The 27,160-nt window shown below is 36.8% G+C and overlaps 1 protein-coding gene across 1 annotated transcript; it reads right to left on the reverse strand.

Annotated features, from left to right (window-relative positions):
- Window positions 1–13,835: 13,835 nt before the first annotated feature.
- LOC149842591 (nudix hydrolase 18, mitochondrial-like) lies at window positions 13,836–25,466 on the reverse strand. The gene is made up of 4 exons (XM_090000695.1): window positions 25,344–25,466; window positions 25,135–25,218; window positions 17,951–18,007; window positions 13,836–13,949 (listed from the first exon to the last, which is right to left on the reverse strand). The coding sequence occupies exons 1-4, from the start codon at window positions 25,464–25,466 to the stop codon at window positions 13,836–13,838; spliced, it is 378 nt and encodes a 125-aa protein (XP_089856821.1).
- Window positions 25,467–27,160: the final 1,694 nt, after the last annotated feature.

Raw genomic sequence — 27,160 nt, forward strand, 5'->3', positions numbered from 1 at the left:
GAGACTGCGTTGATATGGTATTGGATTCACACCTTTTGAATTCTTTACAACAAGAAAACATATTTGAAAACATTTTATTTTTTATTTTCCTATATTTGCTTTATCTTTTTACAATTTGTTGAGCACCTTGTGTACTAACCGCCTAATGGGATTTAAATAGGAAGCTTTAAAATCATAAATTTCAATTTTATGTGCTTAAGTTTGTTGAAGAACTGAAATTTTTTCAGGGAAAGACCAGAAAAAAAAAACGCACATTAATATTGTTGGCATTGCAATTAGTTTTAAAAAATGTCAAAACTTTGGTTCTGTAATTTAGCGTGAAAATGGAACCTGACATTGTTTTTGCATCTTTTTGTGTTGAATTTGATATAATTTGTTGTTAAATATTTAATAAAAATGTTAGGTTGTCATTGTCAGGACAACTGATTGCCCATAAATCCATGTATATATAAAGGTACATACTAGGTAAGTGAAGCTTTGCTGCTTAACCCAACAATGCTTGGAATATATGGAATTGCTTTTCTGTTCTTTAGGGGATTATTTATTCTATAGTTGGCACGGTATTTCAAGTTCCTGGAAATGGAGGTGATGGTGAGAAGGGTACATATTGGTGGTGGTTATGGCTGTAAGTGGTGGACTAGACTAGTAAACAATCACAATAGGGGTAACTGAGTGTTGGTGGTTAATGAGATAGGTGGCAATGGGGGTTGCTTTGGCATGATGAAGGGCTACAAAGGTGGTAATGGTTGACCTTATGGTAAACGAAGTTAATGTGATAGCCACGGTAGTTCATTTTTGTTACTGGCAGCCTAGTCGTGTTAGGCATGAGTATGCTGGTGAGAGGTTGGTATCGGCAGGGAACATGGTGCTTGTGGTTATGGCAATTAGTGCTAATTGATTCTATTACAGGTTGTCTTAATGTTAAAAAAACCATATCCATGACTTTTATGGGTCGTAATAGATCCATTACGTTATGAATATTCTGCATCATTTTATCTTGTCGTGATCTTTAGTAGCTCAAGTGTATTTAGCATGAATTATGCATTTTTTAGTAAAAAATACGGCGTCTGGAAATTCGAGAACTTAACATGAAGTGATATTGTAGTTAAACAACTAGTGCTATCACTATTGAACAAAGTGCTTATTGAATATATTGACGCCTTCTCTTTTGGGTGTATTTCTTTCTATTTTTTTCCTGTGCTTTATGTTGTTCCTGCCACCTTTGTTTGCAACAAGGGATAAGTGAGCGGTATTCTTTATTTGTAAGTAGTGACAGAGTTGTCATCATCAGTATCAGCATCATTATGAAGCCTTATCCCAACTACATGGTTTGGGCTTAAAATTATAAAAGCTAAAAAGGAGTCCATGTACACATCGCAGCTAACAAGATGGGTAACAAACTCACATTCATTTCTCTTTAAATTTTATGTCCCGGTGTAATTCATTTTTCCAGCAGTAAAATAAATCTTCTTGTTTCATGGAAACAAACAGAAATATTCTTGATTCAGAAAATTTCAAACCTTTCTTGATTAATCATTTAAAAAAACTTCACAAAAAAGATGGAAATTGTAACAACTCACCAAACAATAATCTATGGGACCAGAACAATCTAGAAGTAGCTCATTAGTGGCCGGTGCTTTATGTCCCATGTACCCTGATCATGCATAAGCCGCTATGAACCTCCTGTAGGGATGCTGTCTAAAGTGCACATCGAATATAAAGAAATTGTAGCCCACAAGGGCTCCACCTTCCTATCTAAGTGCGACATGGTTCGTCATTTGACATGGGGTGGTCACGGTTCAGAGCCCACATAAGTGTTCCTTGCCACAAGACTGAAGCTGGATGTACTCTCTGGTGGGCAAGGGGGACCTCAAAGGTTTGACCAACTAGATGCCAGTTGCTGATTGGGGAGTGGGGATTGGTCTAGCCAAAAAAAGACAGAAATTATAGAAAATGCCTGTGAAACCTTTAATAATCTCATTAGTAGCCACTTACCAACAGAAAGATACAATGAGTTACATACTAGATACCCACCAATAGCAACAGAAATCGATATCTGTTTCAAAACAGACTTGAGTTTGTTTAACATGTTTCTTTAAGATACGTCATTTTACGTTATGGAAGCATGAGACTACTGTTGCTTAACTGCATTTTTGGATACTTGAGCTATACCAGACTGTCTTGGAGAAAAAGAAATGATGCTAGCTGGACACACAAGGTCACCTAAGGGGGTGGAATCTGCAGTATCCCACTCTATTCTTTTCTCAGAATGATCAGGGGACAACCCATTTATCAATTACATCCTTACTATTATTTTCACGATGTTCGATAAAAGTCTTCATGGATGCAAATGGACCGGATACCAGTATGCCACTTTTATGATTTTTGGATGTTGGACCCAATCTGGATTCGGCTTTTCTATATATTTAGCTTATCTGGATCTGATCTGTTTGCATCACTAGGCTCCGCTCATTTGGCTAAGGGGCGACTCGTGACATCATAAGTGTCTCACGGGTTCAAAACCTAGGGTGCACTTTCCCTGCTACAAGACCAAAGGTGGGTATGATACCTGGTGAGCAAGGGATACTTTGGGTCTTACGCTGATAGATGCTGTGAACAGACATAGGTCAAGCGATTGTACCTTTCATTTAACAAAAAAATCAGCAGTTTTCTCCCCAACTATCCAAAAAACAAAAGAGGTTATATTACTTTCGCGCATAAATGCATGCCATAAAGACTTGGTTTAGTTTGGGACATTTTTGCAAACCATTTTTTATATCTGATTGTGATTCAGTCCCTGTGCTAGCCTACATGATTAGACCAATTTGGTAAATCTGAGCCACTGAACTGAGACAACTAACAGCTTGAATTATCACAGGTAACTAACTACAAATAAGGGGAAAAAATAAAAAAGACATGAAAGCACTCATTTCAAACACAAAAAACACTAGCGTTTCTTCACAAGATGCATGCCAATGGAGACTAACAAGTTTACAACCCAAAGTCATTTTTTACAAAGTAAACGACCACTGAAACCATCTAGCCACCCTGTTCATGGCCTGGAGTTTGTGTAAATATAGTCCTCAGCATCAAACACGCTCTCATCAACCCCACCACCATTACCTTCATCACATCCCTTCATCTCCTTCCCCTTCACATTGTCACAGTCCATTCCCTAATGCATCACAACAGAAAGGCAATGGGATATTATTTAATCACAAAGGAATAAAAAGATCTACAGGATTGACATAAAGATAACAAAACAGAAAATAATGTAGGAAGAACTCACCCCATGATGTTCATGATGATGACTACCCCAAGCACCCTTTTTGTGCACAGTTAATTTATTGCTGTCTGAGTTTGTAAGATTAGAAACACAAAAAACATATAACTCAAAGGTGTGCTCAATCTCATGAAGAAGAAAAAAATGGGGATAAGGAAAAACAAATGGCAACTTACCTAACAAGAGCATTCTTGAACCAAAGCATCCATTTACAAGGAGCAGGAGCAGGAGCAAGAGCAGCTGCTTGGAAGCCCTCATCTCTCTCATATTGCAGTTACTCCTAACTATTGCTTCTATATATAGAGTCAAGGCTTGCTAGTATAGAGTGTCTCATATGCAAATGAAGAAAAGCCCAAACAAGTACCCGTGAAGAAAAGAAACTGCAAACGCACTAACTCATTCACGTGTTGACAGAGAGCTCATCTTTCCTCCCAGGTTGCACCACAGCAGGTCAAACTGATTCTTCTGTCTTGCCCCGTATATATTTTTGTCTTTAATCTGTACAACCATGCTGTACTTTAAGCTCTGTGCTTGCAGATGCTATTTTAGGTGAGCTCTGCTTTTTTTATCCTCTACCCACTTCCTCTTGCTTTTTGCTTGCCTCAATTTTTATTGGGCCAAGTTGCAGAAGCACGAACCTGCCTTTTTCTAGATCTGGAATCTCCCTAGTTTGAGTTTCGTATCGTGTTAAGCATGTTCATGTGAGAGAAGCACCCTGGTAAGCAGCCTCTTCTAATGTCTTGTCATCTAAGTTCCAGTCACACTAACCAACCATTTGCTTTTACCTGACTTGGATCATCACTATTCACTAGGTTGAGATGAGCACAAAAGATGGCCAATTGGGGACCAGAGTAGGAAAAGTTTTAGCATCACATATTAAAAATGTTTGATTGTCGTGTAAATATCTCTCTCTCTCTCTCTATATATATATATATATATATATATATATATAGAGAGAGAGAGAGAGAGAGAGAGAGAGAGAGAGAGAGTAAATACTTGCTAGTATTGAAGCTACCAGACTGTTGAGCTAGAATCATAGGTGCAATTTTCATCTCATTTTGGCTACATAGATGCATTCAGCACGGTTTGTTTGTTAGTAGATCATGTTTTTCCAACATAAAAAATGTGATTTTTTGGGTCATGAAATTTTAATACATTGTGAATTGTTTACTTTTGAAGTTCTTGAAATCTACTTATATATAGGTGTGGCAATCGGGTCGAGTTGGAGGGTCGTGTCGGCGGGTTGGTGGGTCAGCATACCTCAACACGAACCCGACCCGTTTATTAAACGGGTCGGCTGTGGCAAACACGAACCTGACCCATTTATTAAACGGGTAACCCGACACAACATGGTTAACCTGTTTAATAAACGGGTCAGGTCGAGTAAACGGGTTGGTGGGTTAGCGGGCGGGTTGGAGGGTCGGGTTCGGGTAAATGGGTTGACCCGACCTGACTAACCCATTTATTAAAAGGGTTGGCGGGTTGGCATACCCCTAACACGAACCCGACCCGTTTAATAAACGGGTTAGGCGGGTCGACCCGTTTACGACACGAACTCGTTTAAGCCAAACCCGGCTAAGAAGCGGGTTGGCGGGTCGTGTCAGAAATTGCCACCCCTACTTATATATTGCAAACAGATGATCCAAACTCTGTTTTTCTGCTAAACAAATCATGTAGATCACATCTACAGGGTTTGATTTGGGGTGAGTATTATGAGGAAGTCAGTCATTTACAAAAAAGATAAAAATCTTCAAAAAAATAGTAATTTTTACTCAATGGCCTCTTGCTTTTATATATATATATATATATATATATATATATATATATATATATATATATATATATATAAAGAGAGAGAGAGAGATGTGTACTTTCCAGACTATCTCTAGGACCCCTTTAAAAAATATAGTTGATGCGTGTTTTTTGCATAATTCAAACCTGTAGATATGATTTTTATGCTTTGTTTAGTTGAAAAGATATATTTGTTTAAATATTTTTCATTCTTAGATGTGTTTTTAGTTTAAAAAAAATCTACAGTTCATATGGTACCAAAAACTTGATTAACTAAAAATCAAGAATTTTTGTTAAATAGATTCTATCCAAAGCATAGTTTGTAGTGATAAATAATTTCAAGTTTTGATTAAGTAAAAAACACATGCAATATTTTTTGAAAAGGTCTGAGACAGTTTGAGAGATAAATGGTTTGGAAGCTACACATCTCTCTCTCTCTCTCTCTCTCTCTCTCTATATATATATATATATATATATATATATAAGGAATAAGGGTGAAAGAGGGAGTGGGTTTGGTACGATAGTTAAACTATTTGGTGGGTTGTCTATTCAAAATTTTGAAAGCTTGGTGGAAACTATTGAAGTCAGCCTCTGACCAAAGGCATTGACCTGTCTGCCAATTGTACTGCAATATACACGCGGTTTGAGAATATTTGTTGGCTTTCCTGGTTCACCCCTCTTAATTTTTTGTTACTTTTGAACAGTTAACAACTCCAAAGTCCTGATCAAGGGAAAACCCATGAGAACTCAAAGTTCAATTATTCTACCCACTTCTACAGACCCTGGGTTATGTTTAGATTTAGGAAAAAATGCAAAGGAGATCATTGGGAAGTAATTAAAATATTTACAGTAGGTCAGCAAATGACCTCAAGATTTATTTTCCAAGCTCACCTTGGGGATCTAGGTTGTCACTGCTCTCCTATGATCAGTGACACTGTCGCACTTAGCCTTCAATCATTCAACCATGCTTGTGACCCCTAAACTCTAGTTTCTTTTCTTTAACCCCCATCCCCCCCTTATCTTTCTCTCTCAAGAAAAAAGAGGAAAAAAGAAAGCAAGCCTAGCACACAACGTAATTGTATAACCTGCCTGAGGAGTCTGCTGTTGGAGCAACGTGTGTAGTTCTTTAATTTATAAAACAAACTTTTCTAGTGCTTCCAGGGGTAAAGGTGACATTGTTTTATTTTTATTTTATGGGAGAAGCTTTATATCTGCTTAGAGTTAGGTAGGGATAAAAATAAACTCAACTTTTCTTAGAAGTGTTGTCTTCTCATAAGCACATTGAGATGTTGCTTGTTCCAATAGAACTTTGATTAGCCACTTAATCATGATGCCCACGTAATACTTTCTTCTAATGGACCTATAGCTTTCATATACTCACGAGGTTAACCATCTAATTAAGGTTCTTGTCCAAAAGCATGATTAGGCTTAAAATGTAAAGAAACAACAGAGACGTCTGAAGAACTAATTCACAATGGTTTTCCATGGAATCCATTCACGTAATCAAGATTAAAAAACAGAAGGAAGTGTGCATTAACTGGTTAACCATCCCAAATGGAAAGGTTAGTTAAAATGATGTTGGACCATCCTTTGGAAAACACATGCTATCATGGAAACAGCTCTGCCCTTGTTTGTTAGATTGTTTTCACATCATGATTACAAAACGCCCTAAAAATACTGCTTATGATGTCTACTTTCTTAAATATTAAAACTTCTAGTTCAGCTTGCATTAAGATTGTTCATGTCCATCAAATGGGCAAGGCGGCTGCCATAAGCAGCTCATTTTGCTTAAATAAATCAAATATGAAGAGGGGGCTCATGTGGCTGCAATATATAGAGTTTTAAGTGTAATATAGGTTCATATGATACAATAGGTTAGAGTATTTGCTTCCAAAATAAGAGGTTCCCGAGCTCGAGCTTGGTCTAGTGGCAAACAAGCTGTGTTCGGTTCGTTGTGTTCGTACACCATCATCTCTAGTCCTGGCGTTTTGGTCCCCCCATACCTTTAGTCCAATCACAGCCAATGGATGCATTTCATTGCTAGCTGTATCCATAATTATTTAGTCATGAGCTTCGGTTTTCAAGAAAACCTTATAATAACTTTCAACTAGAGTCAACGAACTTGCCTTTTTGGACTCATTCAACATATTTGGGAGTGCTCATTAGGACAAGATTGTTGATCTGGGTCTCTTAGTCCTAACCAAGGGAATAAATCGGTGGTTTGAAACAAGGAACAAGTTGGGAATGCACTTCTTTCGTATCTACTACCTTGACGAGACTCAACTTTGACTTTTAATCAATAAAAATTTGCGTGGTGAATAGAGAACAGAGCTTCTCGATTTCATCACGATGCTTTTCCCACCAAGTTTCTCCTAGAAATAGATGATTGTATGAGCATCTTGCTGGTCAACTTCGTTGTGGCCCGTATAGAGCAATTGCCAAGGTAGATGCGCACCATAGGTTGTTATTGGCAGTTGAGATTGAGGGTTTATCCAACATATCTAAGCACATGGCCATGTGATCACCTTGCATGTTCATTCTATATCACGTTCTACACACATATTATGTTTTCTAAAGGTGTGCAACACTGGACGAATGTTCATAAGATGTTTGTGCCAAGGTTAGAAAGTCGGTACAAATTACATGTGAATCTCTTTTGTTAGATTTTTAGTCTATTAGAGGTTCACAAGATATTTGTGCGAAGGTTAGGAGGTCTGTGCAAATATCACGTGAATCTCTTTAGTTGGATTTTAGTCTTTTGTATGTTTTTAAGATATTTGTGTGAAGGTCAAAAGGTCAATACAAATATCATGAGAATCTTCTTAGTTGGATTTTAGTATTTCAGAAGTTCGCAAGTTACTTGTGCAAAGGTTAGGAAGTTCAGACAAATATCATGTGAATCTGCCTAGTTGGATTTTAGTCTTTAAAAGGTTTGCAAGTGTTACGGATCACCATGGTTCGTCCAAGAGTGAGACCCAATTCCCATGATCTGGACTTAGATCCGCCCAAGAGCCCCAACCACGTCGGGACTGGAGGATGTTCCACCCTTTTGGATTCCTATTTCTTGCACTTTATTTTTCTTTTGAACTCTCTACTTTCTTAGGACTCCTGATTCTTTTTAGACTCTGAGGTAGCCTACATATAGGTGTTTGTTCTTAATTTGTTTTCTAATAAAATTTATTGAGTGAGTCTTTATTCTTCGATTTTATTCATGATTTTCAATCCTGAGAGATCAATATTCTCCCTCCACATAGCCCTATCACTTTTTCTGTGCATGACACTGGCTAGGAGAGAATGATTTTCTTCCTTCATGTTGATGCCTCTCCTAGGATTTAGGCCCAGGCCACCCTCACGTCTAGATCTTTCGGAATCATCCTTCCCTAAGGTCAGATCTTGCCATGTGGTATCAAAGAGAGGTCTTCCTCGGGATCAAGATTGACTAGATCAAATACTTTTGTGCATCAACAAGGGCTCACGCCCTTCACAAATTCTGACTAGGTGCTATCTAACCCTTTTCTTGCAATTCTTGTTGGGTCTAGTCCCTAGGTGTCACCTAAGATTCTTTTTTAGTATCAGACAATCTTTTTTTGTCAACATGCTGGGCATAAGGCTGATTTTGAGAGGTTCTCACCAACCTAGGCATGTCGCTAAATTCACCTTGAATAATCAATCTTTCATGCACAAGCCCTCTGCCTAGTGGGTGATACACGTGAGGTGTTCTTATTTGGTTACGAGTCCTCGGTACCCATTTCTTGAATCCATATATACCTTGGAAATTCCAAGTATGACATGGGTTTAAGATCAGAGTGGCGAGCTCCACACGGAGATTCAAGCTCACAACAATCACTTTGAGGAAAGGTTCACTAGGTTGAACAAACACATAGATGTGTTAAACTGTAAGGTGGATGGGCGCTTCCAGTAGGTGCTTACAATCTTGGACTCTATGCAAAATCGTGGAGCCTAGGGTAAGCCCTCAGGGCATTCTGGAGGATTTGGCACAAGTGGTTTAGAAACAGGATCCACGTAGGGACCCTACTCCATCCACCAACCCTAGCTAGACTTTTCGAAGTTCGCCAGTGATTACCCAAGTAGTTGGGTATTTTGTGAAGAACAATACTTCAAAATTGCCAAAACGTTGGAGGAAGATCAGGTCACATTTACTTTGATCCACTTAGAGGATGAGGCCATTCACTCATACAATTGGTTGGAGACGTAAATGGATATGATTCCTTGAGAGGCCTTCTCCCAAGCCTTAGTGATATTGTTTTACCCTTCTGCCTATGTTAACCATCATGTTATGTTGTTCAAGATCTACTAACAAGGCAGCATCATGGAGTACTAGGCAAAATTTGAGCAGGTGAGCAACCTAATGATCGGGTGGTCCCAGGAATCCTTGATCGGTGCGTTCATATCCAAGCTCAAGCTAGATCTTTGGATCGAGGTCCAAGTCGTGAGGCCCACCTCCTTGACTCAAACATTCAAGTTGATGAGAGTGGTCGAGGATAAGCTATCCCAGCAGAGCTCACATTGGGCTAAGGATAGGGGGATGTCTAGTTAGAGGTACACGTCTCAAGGAAATTAGCCCCTAGTCGGGCAGCCCTTGGGATCCATAGGAGAGACCAAGTGTAATCAGGTCAGGGATCGGTACCCCCTGTCAGGGCGCAAGTCAGAAGATTATCCTTCGATGCAGGTGAAGTGGCTCACCCATGAGTAGATGGAGGAGCATCGCCAGAAGGGGCTTTGTTACAACTGTTATAAAGTATGGGTGAAGGTCCATAGATGCAAGGCCCTCAACCTGTACCTGTGTGACAATGAGACCGAGGATAGCAAAGACAGCGAGGACAATGAGTCCTTGTTGGAAGATGCAGGTGAGGTCATTCCAAAGGTGGTCATGAAGATCTCGTATCGCACCCTAGTTGGTGTCGAGGTATCATAGACAATGCGAGTACCTAGGAGAATCAGCCAGCTGAGTATCTTGGTTCTGATAGACACATGTCAATGCACAACTTCTTGTGCACTCAAACAGCCAAGAGGAACAAGTGTGAGATGACAACCCAATATCCCTTCGAGGTGGTAGTTGAAAATGAAATCAAACTGAGGTGCACAACCCGTTGCCCTGGAGTCTAGCTCGAGATCCAGAGAACAATCTTGACTATGGACATGTATGTGCTTCCCATTAAGGGCACAAACATCGTGTTAGGGATGCATTGGTTGAAGTCCTTTGGGTCTATCCGGTGGAACTTTAAGGACATAACCATAGAGTTTGGGTACAATAGAAGACTCATAAAGATCTGCATGCATCTCTGTGTGCCTCCCACTATGGTCGAGTCTAAACAACTCGCCAAAGTTGTATAGGAGGGCATGTTCTAGATATATGTGATAATGGCAATGAATAGGACACCCATGACTCCTTAGCCAACCTAAGGGGATCTGAAAACCTTACTCTAGGAGTTAACCACCGTGTTTGAGGAGCCAAAAGGTCGTCCTCCCTCACGGTCACATGATCACACTATTTTTGTTGCGCCAGAATCCAAACCGACAAACTTCAAGCCATACAGATACATACACCAGAAGTTGGAGATCGAGTGTTTGTCAAATTTGTTATGCTCGTCGAAGTCATTAGGAGGGCTATCTAAGCTCATGGTAAGTTCTTTTCTTTATTTATTTTTTATTTTATTTTATTTTTTTACATATTTATCTCTAATTTTTATACTTTTATTGGTTTCCCATGTTTTTCAATTGTTGGTGGTGCTCCGCTGGATCGAGGTACGTCTAGATTGCGCACCCAAAACTATAAAATAAAAAGTTGCACCCCTAAATTGACTGATCCCTGCTCATCAGAGAAGGAACGACTCGTGTTCTTAAAGAATGAAACCCTTGTCTCCTAAAGACTAAAACCAAATATATTTTAAAATTCATTTTAAAAAATCTTTTTAAAAATAGGAATCCACGGCAATCTTTTCAAGCTTAATCATCATCTCATCAAGAAAGCGAAAAAGTGATAGTTTGAGGATTCCAACACTTCATTAATGTAATGAGAAGTTTTTCATCCTATTCAACTTTGCTAAGATGAACCGCTCAATAAAGGCAATGAAGGCTTCACCCATGCTTGGTACCAACACCAGAATACTCACGAATGAAGGAAAGATTTGATCAATATTCTTTATATAGCAAAAGAAGCAAAAGGCATCAAGAGCATGAAAATAAAAGGGAAAGGCATAAGAATGTTAATGCTTTACCAAGTCTCCTCTTCAAAGTCAGAAATATTTGTGCTCATGGCCACAAAAGGAAGGAAAAACACTTTCACATTTGATTTCTATAGTGAACTCTTAAATAATCTTCAGAACAACAAATTAAAAAAAAATCAGCCTCAAATAAGCTGAGAAAAACTCCAAATTGGAAACAATTGAGAAATAAGGAAACCCAATAGGGGTGACAACCAAATTGTCATTTGAGCCAGCTTGTTGTTTAAACCACATTGTCGTTTCAACCAAGTTGACAATTGAGCTAAGTTTTCATTTAAACCAATTGAATCCAAAGTATATCTAGATCCATATCCAAAGGAATTCATTACATTCATTTTGCATATCATTCACATTTGCACTAACTTTCTCTTTGTTTTGCAGCAAACCAAACTATAGGTAAACCTACCAAGTCCTATCTTAAAATTCTCATGTAGATAAAAGGATATTTGGTCTATAGGTTGTTCCATGGACTGAAGAAGCAGTATGAGTCCTAAAGACAAGTACAATCAAACCTACAATGTCCTCTCTACAAGTTTCATTTTAGTAAAACCTATCATTCAGAAAATCTTTTCAAAGATATCTTTTGGAATCTTTCTATCTCTCATGAAATCTCACATTTGTAGGCATGTGTCCCATCTTGGGAATTTGACCTTGTTTGGCAAGACCTCCATATATTAGGCATAAAACTTAGGAAACCCTCATGTGGGACAAGATGCTTGCTTTGTCTTGTAAATTTGACTTTAATTGACAAGACCTCCCAACATTAGGCACAGTGGAGATCCTCATGTAAAGCCACACATGCACGAAAGGTTACAAAGTGCACACCAATCAATGTCATTCATTAAAAGCCTTTTTAAAAATATCTCTTGATTGTCAAGCTTTTCATAATTGTCTTTCAAAATTGGTGTGTCTACTTCTTTATTATCAATTGAATTTTGGACGCTCGAGAACAATGAGAGGCATTTATAGATACCCTAATTTTAACCAATCATTGTCTCAGAGATTTTGTCTAAATGTTTGTTTTCTTAAAGCATCGATGTCTTTTATCTAAAATTATTAGATCTGCTTCAAATGAATTCCTGGCCTAAAAATGATGTTTTGAAATTAAAAAGGACATCATAAGCTTTCCAATGCACCAAAGAAAACCTCAAATAGATATTGGGATCAAAAGTTATGGCAAAAACAAGGTTTTTAAGCTATTTAAATGTGGTTCTGAATCTAGAATCATTCTTGCTTTTCACCCAAACTCACTTGTCATCTGTATATTGTCATCTAAACCCACTTGGTGTTACAACTATTTGGATTTGGACCCTACTTTTTGTTTTAAGTTTAGATCTGAACTCTACTTTTCATTTGAATTAAATGGATCTGGAATATATTCAGTTTAGTTATTGTCCTTACCATTTGGATTTGGATCAGATCCAAGCTCACTTGTCATCCAAGCTAGGTTGTCATTCTTACCATTTAGATCTGGATCATATTTGGTCTGAGTTGGCACCCATATAGCTTGAGTTGTTATTCCAATGAATGAATCCAACCTAGGTCTGGACCCATTTCACTCAAATGACTACCTAGGTTGTCACCTCTACTCAGATGGCAACTTAGGTTCTCATCCAAGCTAAAAACTTGCTATTATATGTCCAATTTGCACCTAGAAGGTGTTTTTGACCTTAGAACTTGCCAAAAATCTCAAAACTCTTCCTTTAGACCTTCCAAAGACCCTAGCGTAACCCCCTTTTGGCTACCAAATTCATAAAACTTAGGCCTTAACATTAAATCCTAGATTGTGCCACCTCAAATCTCTAGCTAATCAGATTCAGGTAACTGTATGGTATTTGGATTTAGTTTATTTGGCAAAGAATCCACTAAATCTAGGTAGAAGACAAAGTTTGATATGTTCTGGGCCTATGGGATTTGGACTATATCCAAAAGCAATTTTAGATAGATCAAAACAAGGTAAACATGAAACATGTTCAGTTGGGTTTTGATAAGTTTTACTATAAAATTTGGTTCTCCTAAATGGTTAGGCAAAAAAATCTCAAATTTTTAAGGATTAATCTAGACATGTCCGGTAAGGTTTGGTTAAATTTTGAAGGACTAACTTCAAGGGGTTTGGGTTTTATAAAGTTATGAATAGAAAACTAAGATTCAGGACAAGACTGGGTTTCAGGTTATGCATGGTTTGGAAAATAGGTTGGTTCTCTTAATTGGGTTAAATTTTGGGGCTGATTTTTGGCAAAGAAGCTAAGGACATGTAGAAGGAGTTATGATTAAAATTTAAGTACCAAACTCGTTCTAGTTATAAAAATGACTACTTAAATTCAGTTTAGCTTCTGCATTTATCGGCTGGATGAAACTGAGCCTTAACTAGGTTCACACAGGTTAGGAAAGTTCTTGGATGGGTTGGGGCTTAGGACAAAGGTTGGAACCACTTAATGGACTTAGGTAGGCTTGCTAAGAATGGTTTACGAAGGTTGACATGATTGATCTAGCCTTGTACTGCACAGAATGCACGACTACACCTGGTAAGCTTTGAGTCCACTGAACAGGCTTGGTACACCTTGAAGATAGAGGGCCTTGGTCGTAGCCTTGGTCTTCTTGTAATGAATAGAGCCACTAGAAATCAGCCACTGCATTTAAGATTTGGACCTTACTGAAAAGAGAGATAAGTCAAGGGAAAGGACTCACAATAAGGTCAAAGAAGGGACTCGATCAAACGAAGGCCTAAGGGCCAAGGGAAGAGAGAGACGAATTTGAGAGAGGGAGCTTCATTTCCTTTTCATATAATTTTTTTATCCAACTACAAAATAGAGCCTCTATTTATAGGCTCAAAGGAGGCATTAACCATCTTAACAAGTTCAAAAAAACTTAAATGCAAATAGAAAATCCTAAGAGACTAAACCTAAACTTAGATAACACCTAACTCAAAATAGGTAACACCTTCCTTAGAGCCAAGGTATTACCTAGGAATCGTCTTTACTCCCTTGTACATGCTTATCTAAGAGGACTCTAAGGGTCTACACAACTTCCTTGTAAGGGCCTTGAAGGCTCTTGGGTGGCACCAATGGGTGAGGCTCACTCTTCTTCTATTCCTTCTAGAGCGAATGCCCCATGTGGGTCTCACTTGCCAATAAATGAGGGATTACCCAAGGGATCCCATCAGCTGATGTGGCTGCATGGCTAATGGGTAGTCCTTCATGTGGCATGACTACAACAAGTGGAGCTTGGGTAACGGATCTAGTTTGTCTTAAAAGAGATCCATTTGCAAGTTTTGGACCCTAGGAATTGGATCAAGGTCACTTGAGGTTGGGCTCTCCTCATTTGAATCAGGAGCTAAGTTCACAGAAATGGGGAACACAACACAGTCCTATACCTATAAATAGAAGTCATGTCCCAGGCCATCTAGTATGGATCTCAGACTAACATTCATCTTCTTGAAAAACATGATTTGTTTAAAAAAAAAAGTTTCTTTCATTGTCCTTTGAAACTAAAAACTACTCATTCATCTTCATAAAAAGAAAAAAGATAAATATTTTGAACATTTGATTTGTGAAGGTTATTGTTGTCATTTTCTTATGATTTAACTTTTAGTTAATAAAGTCTGATAAAAGTAGGCCTTTGTTGGAAAACACAGGCCCACATTAGAAAATTCAAAAACATGAAAGCATATTTTTGAAATAAGGGCAAAAAATTGACCCCTAAATGGAATTTCCAAAACTTTGATAATTTCACACATGGCGGCAACAACTGTAAACGCTTAAGAATCATAAAATTTTTGAAAAGAGATAGAATGTGTCTATCTAATATCAAGAATGTGTATCATTCGGATATCATTTGCGGACTTATATGGTGGAGGTCTATTCAATTTTCATTCCCGTGGCTTAAAAGGTGCTAGGATGTAGTTTTTCAGGTGATGTTATGAACAATTTGGCGCTTGAAAAAAATACTTGTTATCACGAGGGGGAGTTCTAGGAAGAGAGGTAGGCATTGAGAGTGTTTGGGCGGTATGCCCGAATCAGTTCCCTGCATTGGATTGGCCTAAAAGAGTTGGGCAAGATGGTGCAAATTTTTGACAGAGGAGGTATTGTGACAGACCCATTCTAGATGGGGAATGTGAACATGATAACCTTTAGGTTTGGTTCAGTTTTGTTTAGGGGTTTTGATCTGGTCTCCTTTGATGCTTATGACCATGATTAAAATTTTTTTTATTGGAGGCTCGAAGTGGCCGCATGAGAGCAGGCCGATGGAAGAGAAATGCTGTCACCTTTTCCGGGTAATTTTTATCAGAACTTATGTGCAGGTGGTGTCTAGTAGTAGACGGTGGTGCAGTTTGCTTTCATCTGTGTGTGGAGGGCGCATCTCCTTCTTCAACCTCATGTTTCTCTCGTTGTTTCCGCATTGAAAGTGCTTCTTGTAAGGGCTCATTCTTGGCCATGGGTTATAGTTTTTTATTTTTGCGATCGTGTAACTCTTTATTTTGGACACTGGATCAGATGTAATTGACTTTCTTATATTTATAGAATTCAGGGAAATCCCCCAGCGTCTTCCTCTAAAAAAAAGAGTCGAGCCAAGAAAAAGTTGTCAAGGTTGTGGTAGTTGCCTACCAATTTTCTGACCTACCATTAGTCTATCATGAGCGAATGGTGGGTTTTCAGGTTGTTTTTCACAAATATAATCCTAAATATGTATTTGATATGATCGATTTACTAAGAAATAACACTTGGATCATGTTTTTTATTAAAAAACATAATTTTTTAAGTCTTGAATATTTATGAAAAATTTAGACTGTCAATTTTTAAACCTTATAAAAACCTACAGAATCAGATGATCTTAGAGTTGATTCCTACAAAATCAAGCATGTAGAACACATTTATACTATCAGATTTAAAAAAAAAAACAAGAGAAAGCCCGATAGGCGGGTGGTGGGATAGAAAAGTGGTAGCTGCACTGCCTACCATTTTTATAGCCTACTACTAGTGAGCATGTGTTTTTCAATTTGTTTTTTCATAGATTTGACCTTACAAATGTGTTCAGCAAGGTTGATTTGCTAGGAAACAATACTTGGATCATGTTTTTTCAATAAAAAATATGATTTTTTGAACCCTTGAATATTTATAAATATCTTAAACCCATCAATTTTTAAACCTTATGAAAACCTACCTTCGTATTGGAATCGAATGATCAAAGAGAGGATTCCTATAAAATCAAACATGTAGAACACACCTACATGGTCAGATTTAAGGAAAACCTGAAAAAAAAACCCTTTAAAAGCCCGGTAGGCTTCTACCACCTAATAAATAAATAATATATATATATACATATATAACAGTGTTGTCCACTATTATTGGATGCACGCCTACCAGTGGGTGTTGTTTTAAACAAAAAAAAACACCCTTTAGCTATGGTTCTTGACCGCTGCTAGAGGGCATTTTTTTCACCCAGAGAATTATCAGTTGTCCAAGACTGCCGCTAAATGCCCCAAATCCCAAAAAAAAACAATGAATGAGCGTTCAATGATTGGGTGTCCACTATTATGCCCAATCGTATATATGTATATGGTATTAAAAAATCAACAATTGTATTATGATAAATGTATTCATTTTAATATATTGTGTATAATAATTGTTTAATTTTGCCTATACTTGCTCAATAAAAATACATGAGAAACCAAAAATTTTTATTTTTTTTCAAAAATTATGTGGCTGATAAAATGATTTTTATAGATTTTGTCATATGGTAATGACCATTCTTGTCGTTTAGGTCAAGCTAGTTAAATGAATCTAAAGGGAACGTAGCAATGTGCCGAGCTATTTGCAAGGAGAAGCATGTAAAAATTCTAAAAAGGATTGCATGTAATATTCTATTTCTAGCTTTGCAAGGTCGATTCCACTTCTACCCATATGGGTTCTGAACACCTGGTTAGGTGTGTCGGCTCAAGGTGTTCAAGCTGAAGGACGTACGCCGAGAGTTCGACAACTGAGATGTGTGTTTCTCATCACAAGGCCAAAGCAGTGACCATAGCTCGGCAAGACTTTTCAGCATGGTAGGTCTTCCAATCCGGCGCGGAATGAAAAAAATCATTAAAACTTCATACCATTTGCCACAATAAAAGCGATGAGAAAAGTAGCATGTTCTTCCTATTTGTACGGTGCATTTGTTTTTTCATTATTGCTAAGCGAGGAATGAACCATGGGCTCGAGCAAGTAGGCCCTTTTCCCCCAACGATAATCTCTTGCATCTATTAAATAGATCCACCACGACACCACATGCAATTCTGATGCAAGAATATGCCTTTCTAGATATAAATGCATTGGTGAAAAAAAATTACTGGTTGATACTCGTGTCTAGTATGTTGTACTACAACTTCTGCTTGAGAAATCACCATCATGAAAGCTCTATGGATGGTGACATTTTGATTAAAGTACAAAACCTTCTGTTAGATATTGTTGAGCTCTCGTTTCTGTACCAAGAGATACCTCTGTGTCCTGCCATTGGTTTGAGAATTTGTTGGGATGGTCTAACTTTTCACGAAAACACCTTAGATGTGGGTTCTGAGGTTTGGTGATGCACTTGGATATATTATGGAGTTTAACATATTTCTCAGCCTCCTGTGGTGGCACGTCAAAGATACTTGGAAGTTCTGATCAAGAGCCTTCTGATGTACAGAATGCAGCTTCCCTGCCCTCCCCTGCCAATCAAAAGTTCAGGTTCAGCTCTACTCATTATCTTCTTTAGTTGCATGACCCACGGCTGCTGATGGTTGGTAATCGATGCAGGGTCTATCTAGGTTTTCTTGAATTGGCAGTCATTGACAATCTGCAAAGATTGAGATTTCCAGTAGCTTGAGATTCCAGCAGTTTGATGTTTTCTTTTCCTGAGTTTCACCACTAATATTAAATTTCATGGGATTTTGTTTGTCACTATTGTGTTTTACTATTGTTAATTGGGTTTTTGTTATAGAACCTAATCATGTTAACTAAGTTTCATCTGAATTCAAAGATATCATCAGTCAGATTTGTTATCATTTGTTGCTGAGTTTAACTAGATCATAGACCCTTTCCAAAGTCTGCGCATGGTCCATTTGCACTTTGCTGAATATGTATACATGTCATATCAGACTAGTTCATCTCATCTGCCTGTATTTCGTTTGTGATAATCACAAGTGGTCAGTTTAAACATAGCACCCATGCCCCATCATCTGTGCATCAGCACCCCATATTAATTTTTTGCATATTTTTAGTTATTTATTTACTTGCATACCCTGTATATCCATCCATTCATTTTTGGGTTTAACATACCCATGTCATAAACTCAAGGTTAAGGCAGTAGAGAGTATGAGATTTTCTTAAATAACATGTACATGATACTTTTACTTGTTGTAAAGTGATGCTGTATATTCATCTGCAAAAGAAAGTTAGTGCCTCCCATATATTCGTAATGGTAGCATTATTTTGGTCTTTATGTTCATAGAAATATTTGCTATAAAATTGAAGCTATCTTATGGATTTGAGATAGCTCTGACTAAATTTTGGTGTAAGCATCTCCATCCAGAATAGGTATCATTCATCTTCCATCATTACCAGCTAATATGCACAACATAAATACATCACAACATAACACATTTATCACAGTATTTTCTTGCTGAGTATATTATTCACCTTCCAATGTGGTTTCCACATCTCATGCTCATTTAACACCTACCGTGACACCCCCTTGCCACCACCCTGTCAACATTACTGCACCCTTACTGGTATCACTCCAATCACATGTCACCACACCACCGGCTACTGTAGTATTTGCCCAGCACCTCTTCCAGCATTATACAATATATATATATATATATATATATATATATATATATATATATATATATATATATATATATATATATATATATATATATATATATTCTGCTCATTTATTGCAAATACAAATACACTTTCCCGACATCCACAACCCCTTTAGCTTCTATATTCATGTTATAGCACCAGTTGTAGAGTTACTTGCAGTGTACATTACCTTTTCACCATCATTCATTGGTTGCTGTCATGACACCTCCATTGCTTATGATATATGTCATTCTTCTTCTATTTTCACGTTAATCCAATTGTTTTGCAGGGAACGTGAGGAGAATGTCATCACTTGAGATTTGTATTTTCAAATTTAAACCTTGTGATAAGTTAGGACTTAATGAGAATATTACGTTTCCAGCTTTTAGATAGAATGAATGAGCATTGTAAATATCATAAATTGTCTGTTTTTCATGCTTTTTGCCTTTGTTTCTTAAAATCTCAAAATGGTGAAACACGAATGGCACGTGCACCATTTCGTAAAAGGTAATTAATCCTAAGTTGATGATTTACATCAATGGCCATAGTCAGGATGTAAACAAAACTTAGGATTTTTATCTCTTATAAAATAACACTGGATCCACACTGGATCCTTTTCAAAATTCATCATATTTTTCTTAAATATTTTTCTCTTTTTATCAAAGTTTAAATTAAAATTAATTCAATATATATACCAATGGCCATAGTCAGGGTATATTGAGAGTTAATTTCATTTTAAACTCTATAAAAAACACCAAAAATGTTTTATTCTTCACTTGAATTTAAATGTGGTTATTATATAATACATTCAATGACCATAGTCAGGGATGTATTATATCTTCAATCTCATTTTTAATTCATTTAAAGAATGAAATATGATCTTCAAAATCCAATTTCAAAATTTAGATTCATTCATCATTTAAGATAGAATTGCATCATATTTTCAAAATCTTTTTCAAAAACCCAAGTGATCTCGAACCTCTTTTTTTCAAATTTCTATTTCAAATTCCAATTCTATCTCAAATTTCAAAGTCCAATTTGACTTTGAAATTCCAAAATCATTTTACATTCAAACTTCAAATTTCTAACTCAATTCAAAATTTAATTTCAAAGTTCAATTTAACTTTGAAGTTTCTGATTCCTCTTCATATTCAAAACCAAGTTTATCTTCCTATTTTCAAAATTCAAAAATCAAAGTTTGAGATTGATTCTGAATCTCAAAAGCTTGACCTTTCCTAAATTTTAAATTCAATATGGGTTTCCAAAACCCAGATCCATATTCAAAAGTCCCATTTGGACTTTCAGAATCCAAATCCAAAGTTAGATCCTAATCCCAACTTGGATCCAGATTTTCAAGTACAATCTCTACTTTTGGATCTTGAACTCCAGATCCAATCCCCATTTAGGATTCTAGATCCGAAAACCAACTTCACCTTGGATCTCAGACTTCAGATCCACAATCCATTTAGGATCCAAAATTCAACTTCCACTTTGGATCTCAAACTTCAGATCCAAATCCATTTTAGGATCTAGAATTCAACTTCCACTTTGGATCTCAGACTTCAGATCCAAATCCATTTTAGGATCCAGAATTTAACTTTCACTTTGGATCTCAGACTTCAGATCCAAATCCATTTTAGGATCCAGAATCCAATTCCACTTTGGATCTCAGACTTCAGATCCAAATTCCATTTTAGGATCCAGAACCCAGTTCCACTTTGGATCTCAGATTTCAGATCCAAAATCCATCTTAGGGTCCAGAGTCCAACTCTATCTTCTCATATTTCAGATCCTAAATCCATTTTAAGATCCTAAATCCATTTTAAGATCAAAAATCCGTTTTAAGATTCCGAATCCAATTCCATCTTGGATTCCAGATCTTGGATCCAATTCTATTTAGGATCCAGAATCCAATTCCATTCCCGAATTCTAGATTTCAAATCCAAATTCCATCCTTATTTCAAACTTTAAATCTAGAATTCAATATCACTTCAAATTTTATCTCCTTCTCTTAAATCCAAGTTTAAAATTTAAATTCAAAGTCTGTTTCTGACTTTGAAGCTTCATTTCCTTTTCATTCATCTTCCAATCATTCTTTTCAAAATCAAGGATTTATTTTCCCAACTCTGATCATTCCAAAAGACTTAGAACTTCAAATCCCTGATCTATCTCAAAGTTCTAAGTTAAATTCAATTATTTCTTCACTCCATTATCAAGTTCATCTCAGAACACTTGGAAATTTTCAAATCATCTTTCAAAAGAGCATACATCCTTGCATTGCACAAACATGATTCTTTGTGCATTTAGACTTAGAATAAATTCTTAAATAATATTTAGGCAAAGCAAAAAGGCATAAATTTGATCCTTGGTTCGATTACCCCTGGTAAAGGCGTCAGGAACGGTCGAACCTCATACCGACGAGCGAGCTCCGTCTCTCCATTTTTCCCGCAATATATTTCAAAAACGGAGGCGAGTTATCTTCTAAATATTTTCAAATCAAGGTCAAGTGAGACCCTGCAAAAGAGTTCCTCTTCTTCTCTTCCCTTCTTTTCTCTTCTCTCTTTCTTTTCTGTCTTTTATTCTTCTCCCTTTAAAAAGGAGGAAAATAGAGGTTAGAAAAGGAAAAGAGAAAGAAGAGAGAGAAACCACAAAAGAGGAAAAAATTTGCGATGATCACAGCACCCAACCCACATTTGGGTGGTCCAGCAATGTGCCCAATCAGATCTAATGTGAAAGAAAAAAAGTACCAATAAGGTTTTCATTAAAAACCAAGACTTGTACATGAGTCACAACATGAAAGATTATTCATCCATGATAATAGAACCTAGTCTTACTCGTACTTTACACTCAACTGGGTCATGTGCATTTGCCTTTTTCGCCTATATATATTTTTATTCATAGCCCGGTGTGCTATTGCAGATTCACACACAGCCAAATTTTGTATTCCCCAATACTAAAAGAATTTTGTGGATTAGCGATGGATGCTATCTTACGCTAATCCATCATAAATTCATCATTGAACTGTTTAGTGATGGATTGGCGATGGATTAGCGATGGATAGCATCCATCGCAATTCCTTGGTCGCTAATTAGCAACAGAACTAATTTGTCACTACTTTCATTGCTAATTTATGATGGATTAGCGAATATCATGATCCATCGTGAGTCTGTCGCTAAATAAACACTGATTTGGTTTTGCGATAGATACATATCCTTCCCTAATCTGTCGCTAAATTTATGATGGATATTATTCATCACCAAATACCGTCACCATTTTGTGACTGAATTTCTTCAAAAAATCTATCATTGAATATTAGCAACGAATAATATCCATCGCTAATCCATCGCAAAATTTTAAAAAATAAAATAATTTTGTTTGAAATATAAATATAGAGAAAAAATTTCTCGTTATACAATTTATATAACCTGTGTATAAAAGACAAAGTACACATAAAAAATACATATACAAATTAGGTGAAACAAATTTAACATAAGTTATAAGTGAAACAAATTTAACAACAAGTAGGTGAACATATACAAAGAGTTTTGTTTGAAACAACAAGTACGTAAAACAAATTCAACACATGAAGCTATTCCTCGCCAAGATTCGGAGCATCATCCTCTTTATTGTCTTGATCTGCCCCTCCATCTATAACTCCATCAGCTCCTCTACATTGATCATCTCCAACATCTTACAAGAGAACTAAAATGTTGGTATTGATAAATAAAATATAATGAAATAAATTATATGCAATGCATCTAATCTAAGGCAATCAAAGTAACATGGTTGAATGACACATAGACTAGCAATAAAGTGAAGGACATCTACAAAATTTAGAGGCCAACAAACAATACATGTAGAGTCCCTTAAAACTAATGACATAATGAAATATTATAGGCATATACGTATTAAAATCTAACGACATGAAACTTTAGATATGTATTAAAATAAACGTTATGCACACATGAGCTCATGTTGAAGGTAGATGAAGTTCCCCTATCCCAAAAAAAGTTGTACAACTCATTATGGATAAGGTTGTGAATGGCTTCATATAAAAAGTCATGCATTGTGTCTTGAAGAAGTTGGCGGACACCATCCCAAGAAATAGCAGGATCAATCGGACGTTGAGAGTTGATGATGACAGGAGAACTCTGAGAGCTCTGGCTGGAGGAGACAACGACTGTTGGGGTGTTCATATTACTCACAAACCCGAACACATGACCTTTTTTGGTTTCACCGGTTGCAGTCACTCATGTTGTAGGATCAAAAGACAGATGTTGAGTAGAGTCACTGCCATATCGCTCTACCATCTGCTGCTCGTATGACTCCTATAAAGTAATGATTATAGTATGAATTAATAATTAAGAATTACAATATTTATGATAATGTAATTCATGGTAACTTGTATATTACAACGTTTATTAATACAATAAATACATACCGTTGTCGCTCTCGCCTTCTCTGATACGAACTCTCCCATGCTCTTACATTTATGTGTTTCAACAAACATTTTCTTGTAAGGCACATGGTCTCCTTTTTCGGCTTCTTGCAAGGTTAAATGATAAAAAAATCAATTAGAAAGTATGCAGAAATACTTATAAATTTGACAATATATATATATATATTGATGAGTTACCATTTTCTTCTGGTGGCTCCCAAAAGTCCTAGAACCACCTATGTGTAGATGGGCATCGAGCATCTTTGCTCGATTCTGTGCAACCTTTGCTGAGCGGTTTCAAAATTCATGGCTCACCTACTTGTCGCACATTGCATTCCAATAATTTGTCCTGATAGTAGAAGGGCCATGGCCCTTCCACTGTAGTGGATCATCTATCCCACCAGTTGATTGTATTGCTGCAGTCTTCATATTGTGAAGCATGTCAGTAAATCGACTGGCAACCACTTTCTGCCATATTAGCCTCGCATCTTGCTCCTCCTTCTTAGTCGCGAAGCGATTCAAAGCCTACAAATAATTTTAGAAAGTTAGTACACATGACTATAACAAAAAATTAAATATGAAACATATTAGCTATGATAAACGATTGTATACCATGAATGAAGACCATAATCTGTCCAGCACTTCCTTTAGGTACTCTTTCTATTGAGCGACCGATCCTAGAAGATGCTGAACTAGTGACTTCCTAATTTCTTGAATCACTTCTTATGGCTCGAGCCTCGCGTTACATATGAATTGGTATGCATTAATAATCGACTATCGATATACACTATTTATAAGATGAGTATTGGACAAGTGACAATAAAATACTTACGGTCGACTATCGATATACATTATTTCAATGAGTCATCGCGTGTCAGACTGAGAAGACCCAGCATTCATATGACTCTCTTGGATTGTTGTACAAAAATAAGAAAATCCATGTATACATTCTATCTACATGTTGAGTAAATAACTTTAACCATTATGGAACTATACATACCAACCGACGTTAACTCGTGATGTGTATGAGTAGCTGATGTAGGTGGGTCATGTACAGGCGAAACATCATCTATAAAACAATGAGTTAGAAATTCACACAGTGCATATTTAAACTAATTAAGTATATAATTATTTAAATGATATACCTATCGAAGTTGTACGTGAAGACAAAGGTTGAGACTGGCGATTACTGAGCTGGGATTCTATAAAGATGATTAACAAGTAACAATTTTTATATCAACATATAAGCAAAAACATAATGAATGCCTATATTTAAATATAACACAAAGACATCTACCTAATGTTGTCTCATGGCCTCCACTTTGTCCTCGATCACTGCGACCTCCACGAGCCATATTCTAACAAATAAAAATGTTATTTGGATCAGTTATATAACTTTGGATCGGTGCACATGCATGTGTATATGCTACAGTCATAGTTCTGTGTAGGACATACATCATGAAGAAGCAAGAAAAATAGCAAAATAACTAAAAACTAAATATATTAGATTAAAGTGGGAAACAAATACAGGATATAAGAAACACTTACATCAAAATCACCTTTTACTCCTGCTTCCTTCAATGCTTCATGACATGCAGCTTCCTCTACAAACTCATCATCTTCCCACCCACCCTAATAAGAAATCAGCACAAAGACCACATGAATCATAACATGATGAATTTGAATCTCTTTGATTCTATTATATGAAATGTTGATGTACTGTTAAATCTTCAGGAGTTGAACCATATGATGCACACCTTTGGGAACACAAGGCCATCCCTATCTGGCATAGAAACCATGAGACCCTCCAATATGTCTTCCAAAGTACAAATTTGTTCAACATCTTTCTTCAACTTATAAGGTATGCACCTGATTGGCATAGATGTAATCCAACACGCACAAAGGACTGTAAGCATATAGCTTAAAAAATAAATGGAATACAGGATTTACTTTCACATCTCAAGCATTTATAAAATATATATGATTTTGTCATGCTACAGGTAATTCTATACCAATAAAAAACTGAAAATGAAGAAATTAGAAATTTACATAGTCATTCAAAGAACATTTTGACAATAATGGCGACAAGTTTCATAGCAGACAAGCACCAAATATACACAAAAAAGACCAAATGTCTCCGAAGAGTTGATGATTTTGGCACTAGATACCATTAAAAAAAGGCTTGATGGTGATGATGATGATTCAGGTCAAATGGGATCTAATCAATAAAACTAAAAAGATCAACCAATAAATGGTCTTTACAGTGTGAAAATCTCATGCCTTAGGGATATATACACAAGCATAACTGTTAGATTGTTTGAATAACATGCAACATATGCACTCAGACATAGAAGTGCACACACACACACATGCATACATGCGAATACACACAGATAAAATTTTTATATAGGGCTTGCCTTATTTTCTTTGTGTTGAGTGGATTTCGCAAGCACCTTCTCTATCTTTGCAAATTTTGAAAATTTGATTTTGATTTTGGTGTGATTTTAACATCTAAACCACTAGGTAAAAACTTATATCACATAACAGAGAGAAAATCACATCACATAAAAACTTAACCCAACAAAACCCTAAACCTCTATGCAACTCCAAAACAGAGAGAAAATCACATCACATAAAAACTTAACCCTAGCAGTAGGACATCAGATAACAACACATTTGTCCATGATCCTCCCATCCTGAGGCGCGAGAACGAAGATGCATCAACTCCAAGCCTTCATCTGTACCGATAATAAGAAGAAAACATGGGAAAATGGGGGGGAAAAGAAGGAAATAAACAAAGAATGGAATCCAAAACCCTAGCTACAAGCCAAAGCAACTAAGTACACGATACCTCTACAGATAGAGAGATCTACCAGAAATGGGAGAGATTTACCTCGATTAAACATAAAACTATTACAGAAACCGTCCTCCCACGATCGCTCTGAATGAGAGAGAGGGAGAAAACAACGAGAGGCAAAATAAAGAAATATATATATATAGAGAGAGAGAGAGACTGGACTGAGGGTTTAACACTGAGGCTACTTATCGAAGGAGGGGCAGATTAACGACGTCGCAACTCGCACCCTAGTTGGTTGTTTTGTATCGAAAAGTAGCAACACATTAGTGACGGAAACATTCTGTCTCAAACGCTACCATAAATTAGCGACAGAGTAGCGATGAAAAAAATTTGTCACTCATCCGTCGCTAAGTTGCGACGAAGTTTGAGACAGAATGTTTTCGTCGCTAATTCATCACTAATTAGCGACAGATTTTGAGACAAAATATTTCCATCGCTAATTCCGCAACTAATTCCAATTTTAGGGACAACTAGTTTTCTCTAGCTAATCCGTCTCAAATTTGCGATGGATTATTTCTGTCACCAATTAACATTTTTCTTATAGTGCAATACAATCTTGTAATCATGTTTGTCACAGATCTACATATGTTGGTGTATGCCTTGCGTGATATCAGCGACAGATTCGTACCAATAGCAAACTTGCATATGCTACAGTGTTACCAACATGAAATTCAATGGCAGATTTACGTTAATAGCAAATACGCATATGCTGTCGCT

This window comes from Nuphar pumila, chromosome 3 (assembly GCF_984573655.1).
Source record: "Nuphar pumila chromosome 3, dmNupPumi1.hap1.1, whole genome shotgun sequence".
Classification (NCBI taxonomy): Eukaryota; Viridiplantae; Streptophyta; class Magnoliopsida; order Nymphaeales; family Nymphaeaceae; genus Nuphar; species Nuphar pumila.

Bases quoted from the DNA above. Each gene is read 5' to 3' on its own strand.
- LOC149842591 (XM_090000695.1), bottom strand. From the start codon at position 25,466: ATGCCAATCAGGTGCATACCTTATAAGTTGAAGAAAGATGTTGAACAA. The intron at 25,219-25,343 runs GTGTGCATCATA...ATTTCTTATTAG, and splicing joins ATGGCCTTGTGTTCCCAAAG to GGTGGGTGGGAAGATGATGA. The intron at 13,950-17,950 runs GTATCTTTGACG...TCTTAAATGCAG, and splicing joins CTCTTGATCAGAACTTCCAA to TGGCTGATTTCTAGTGGCTC.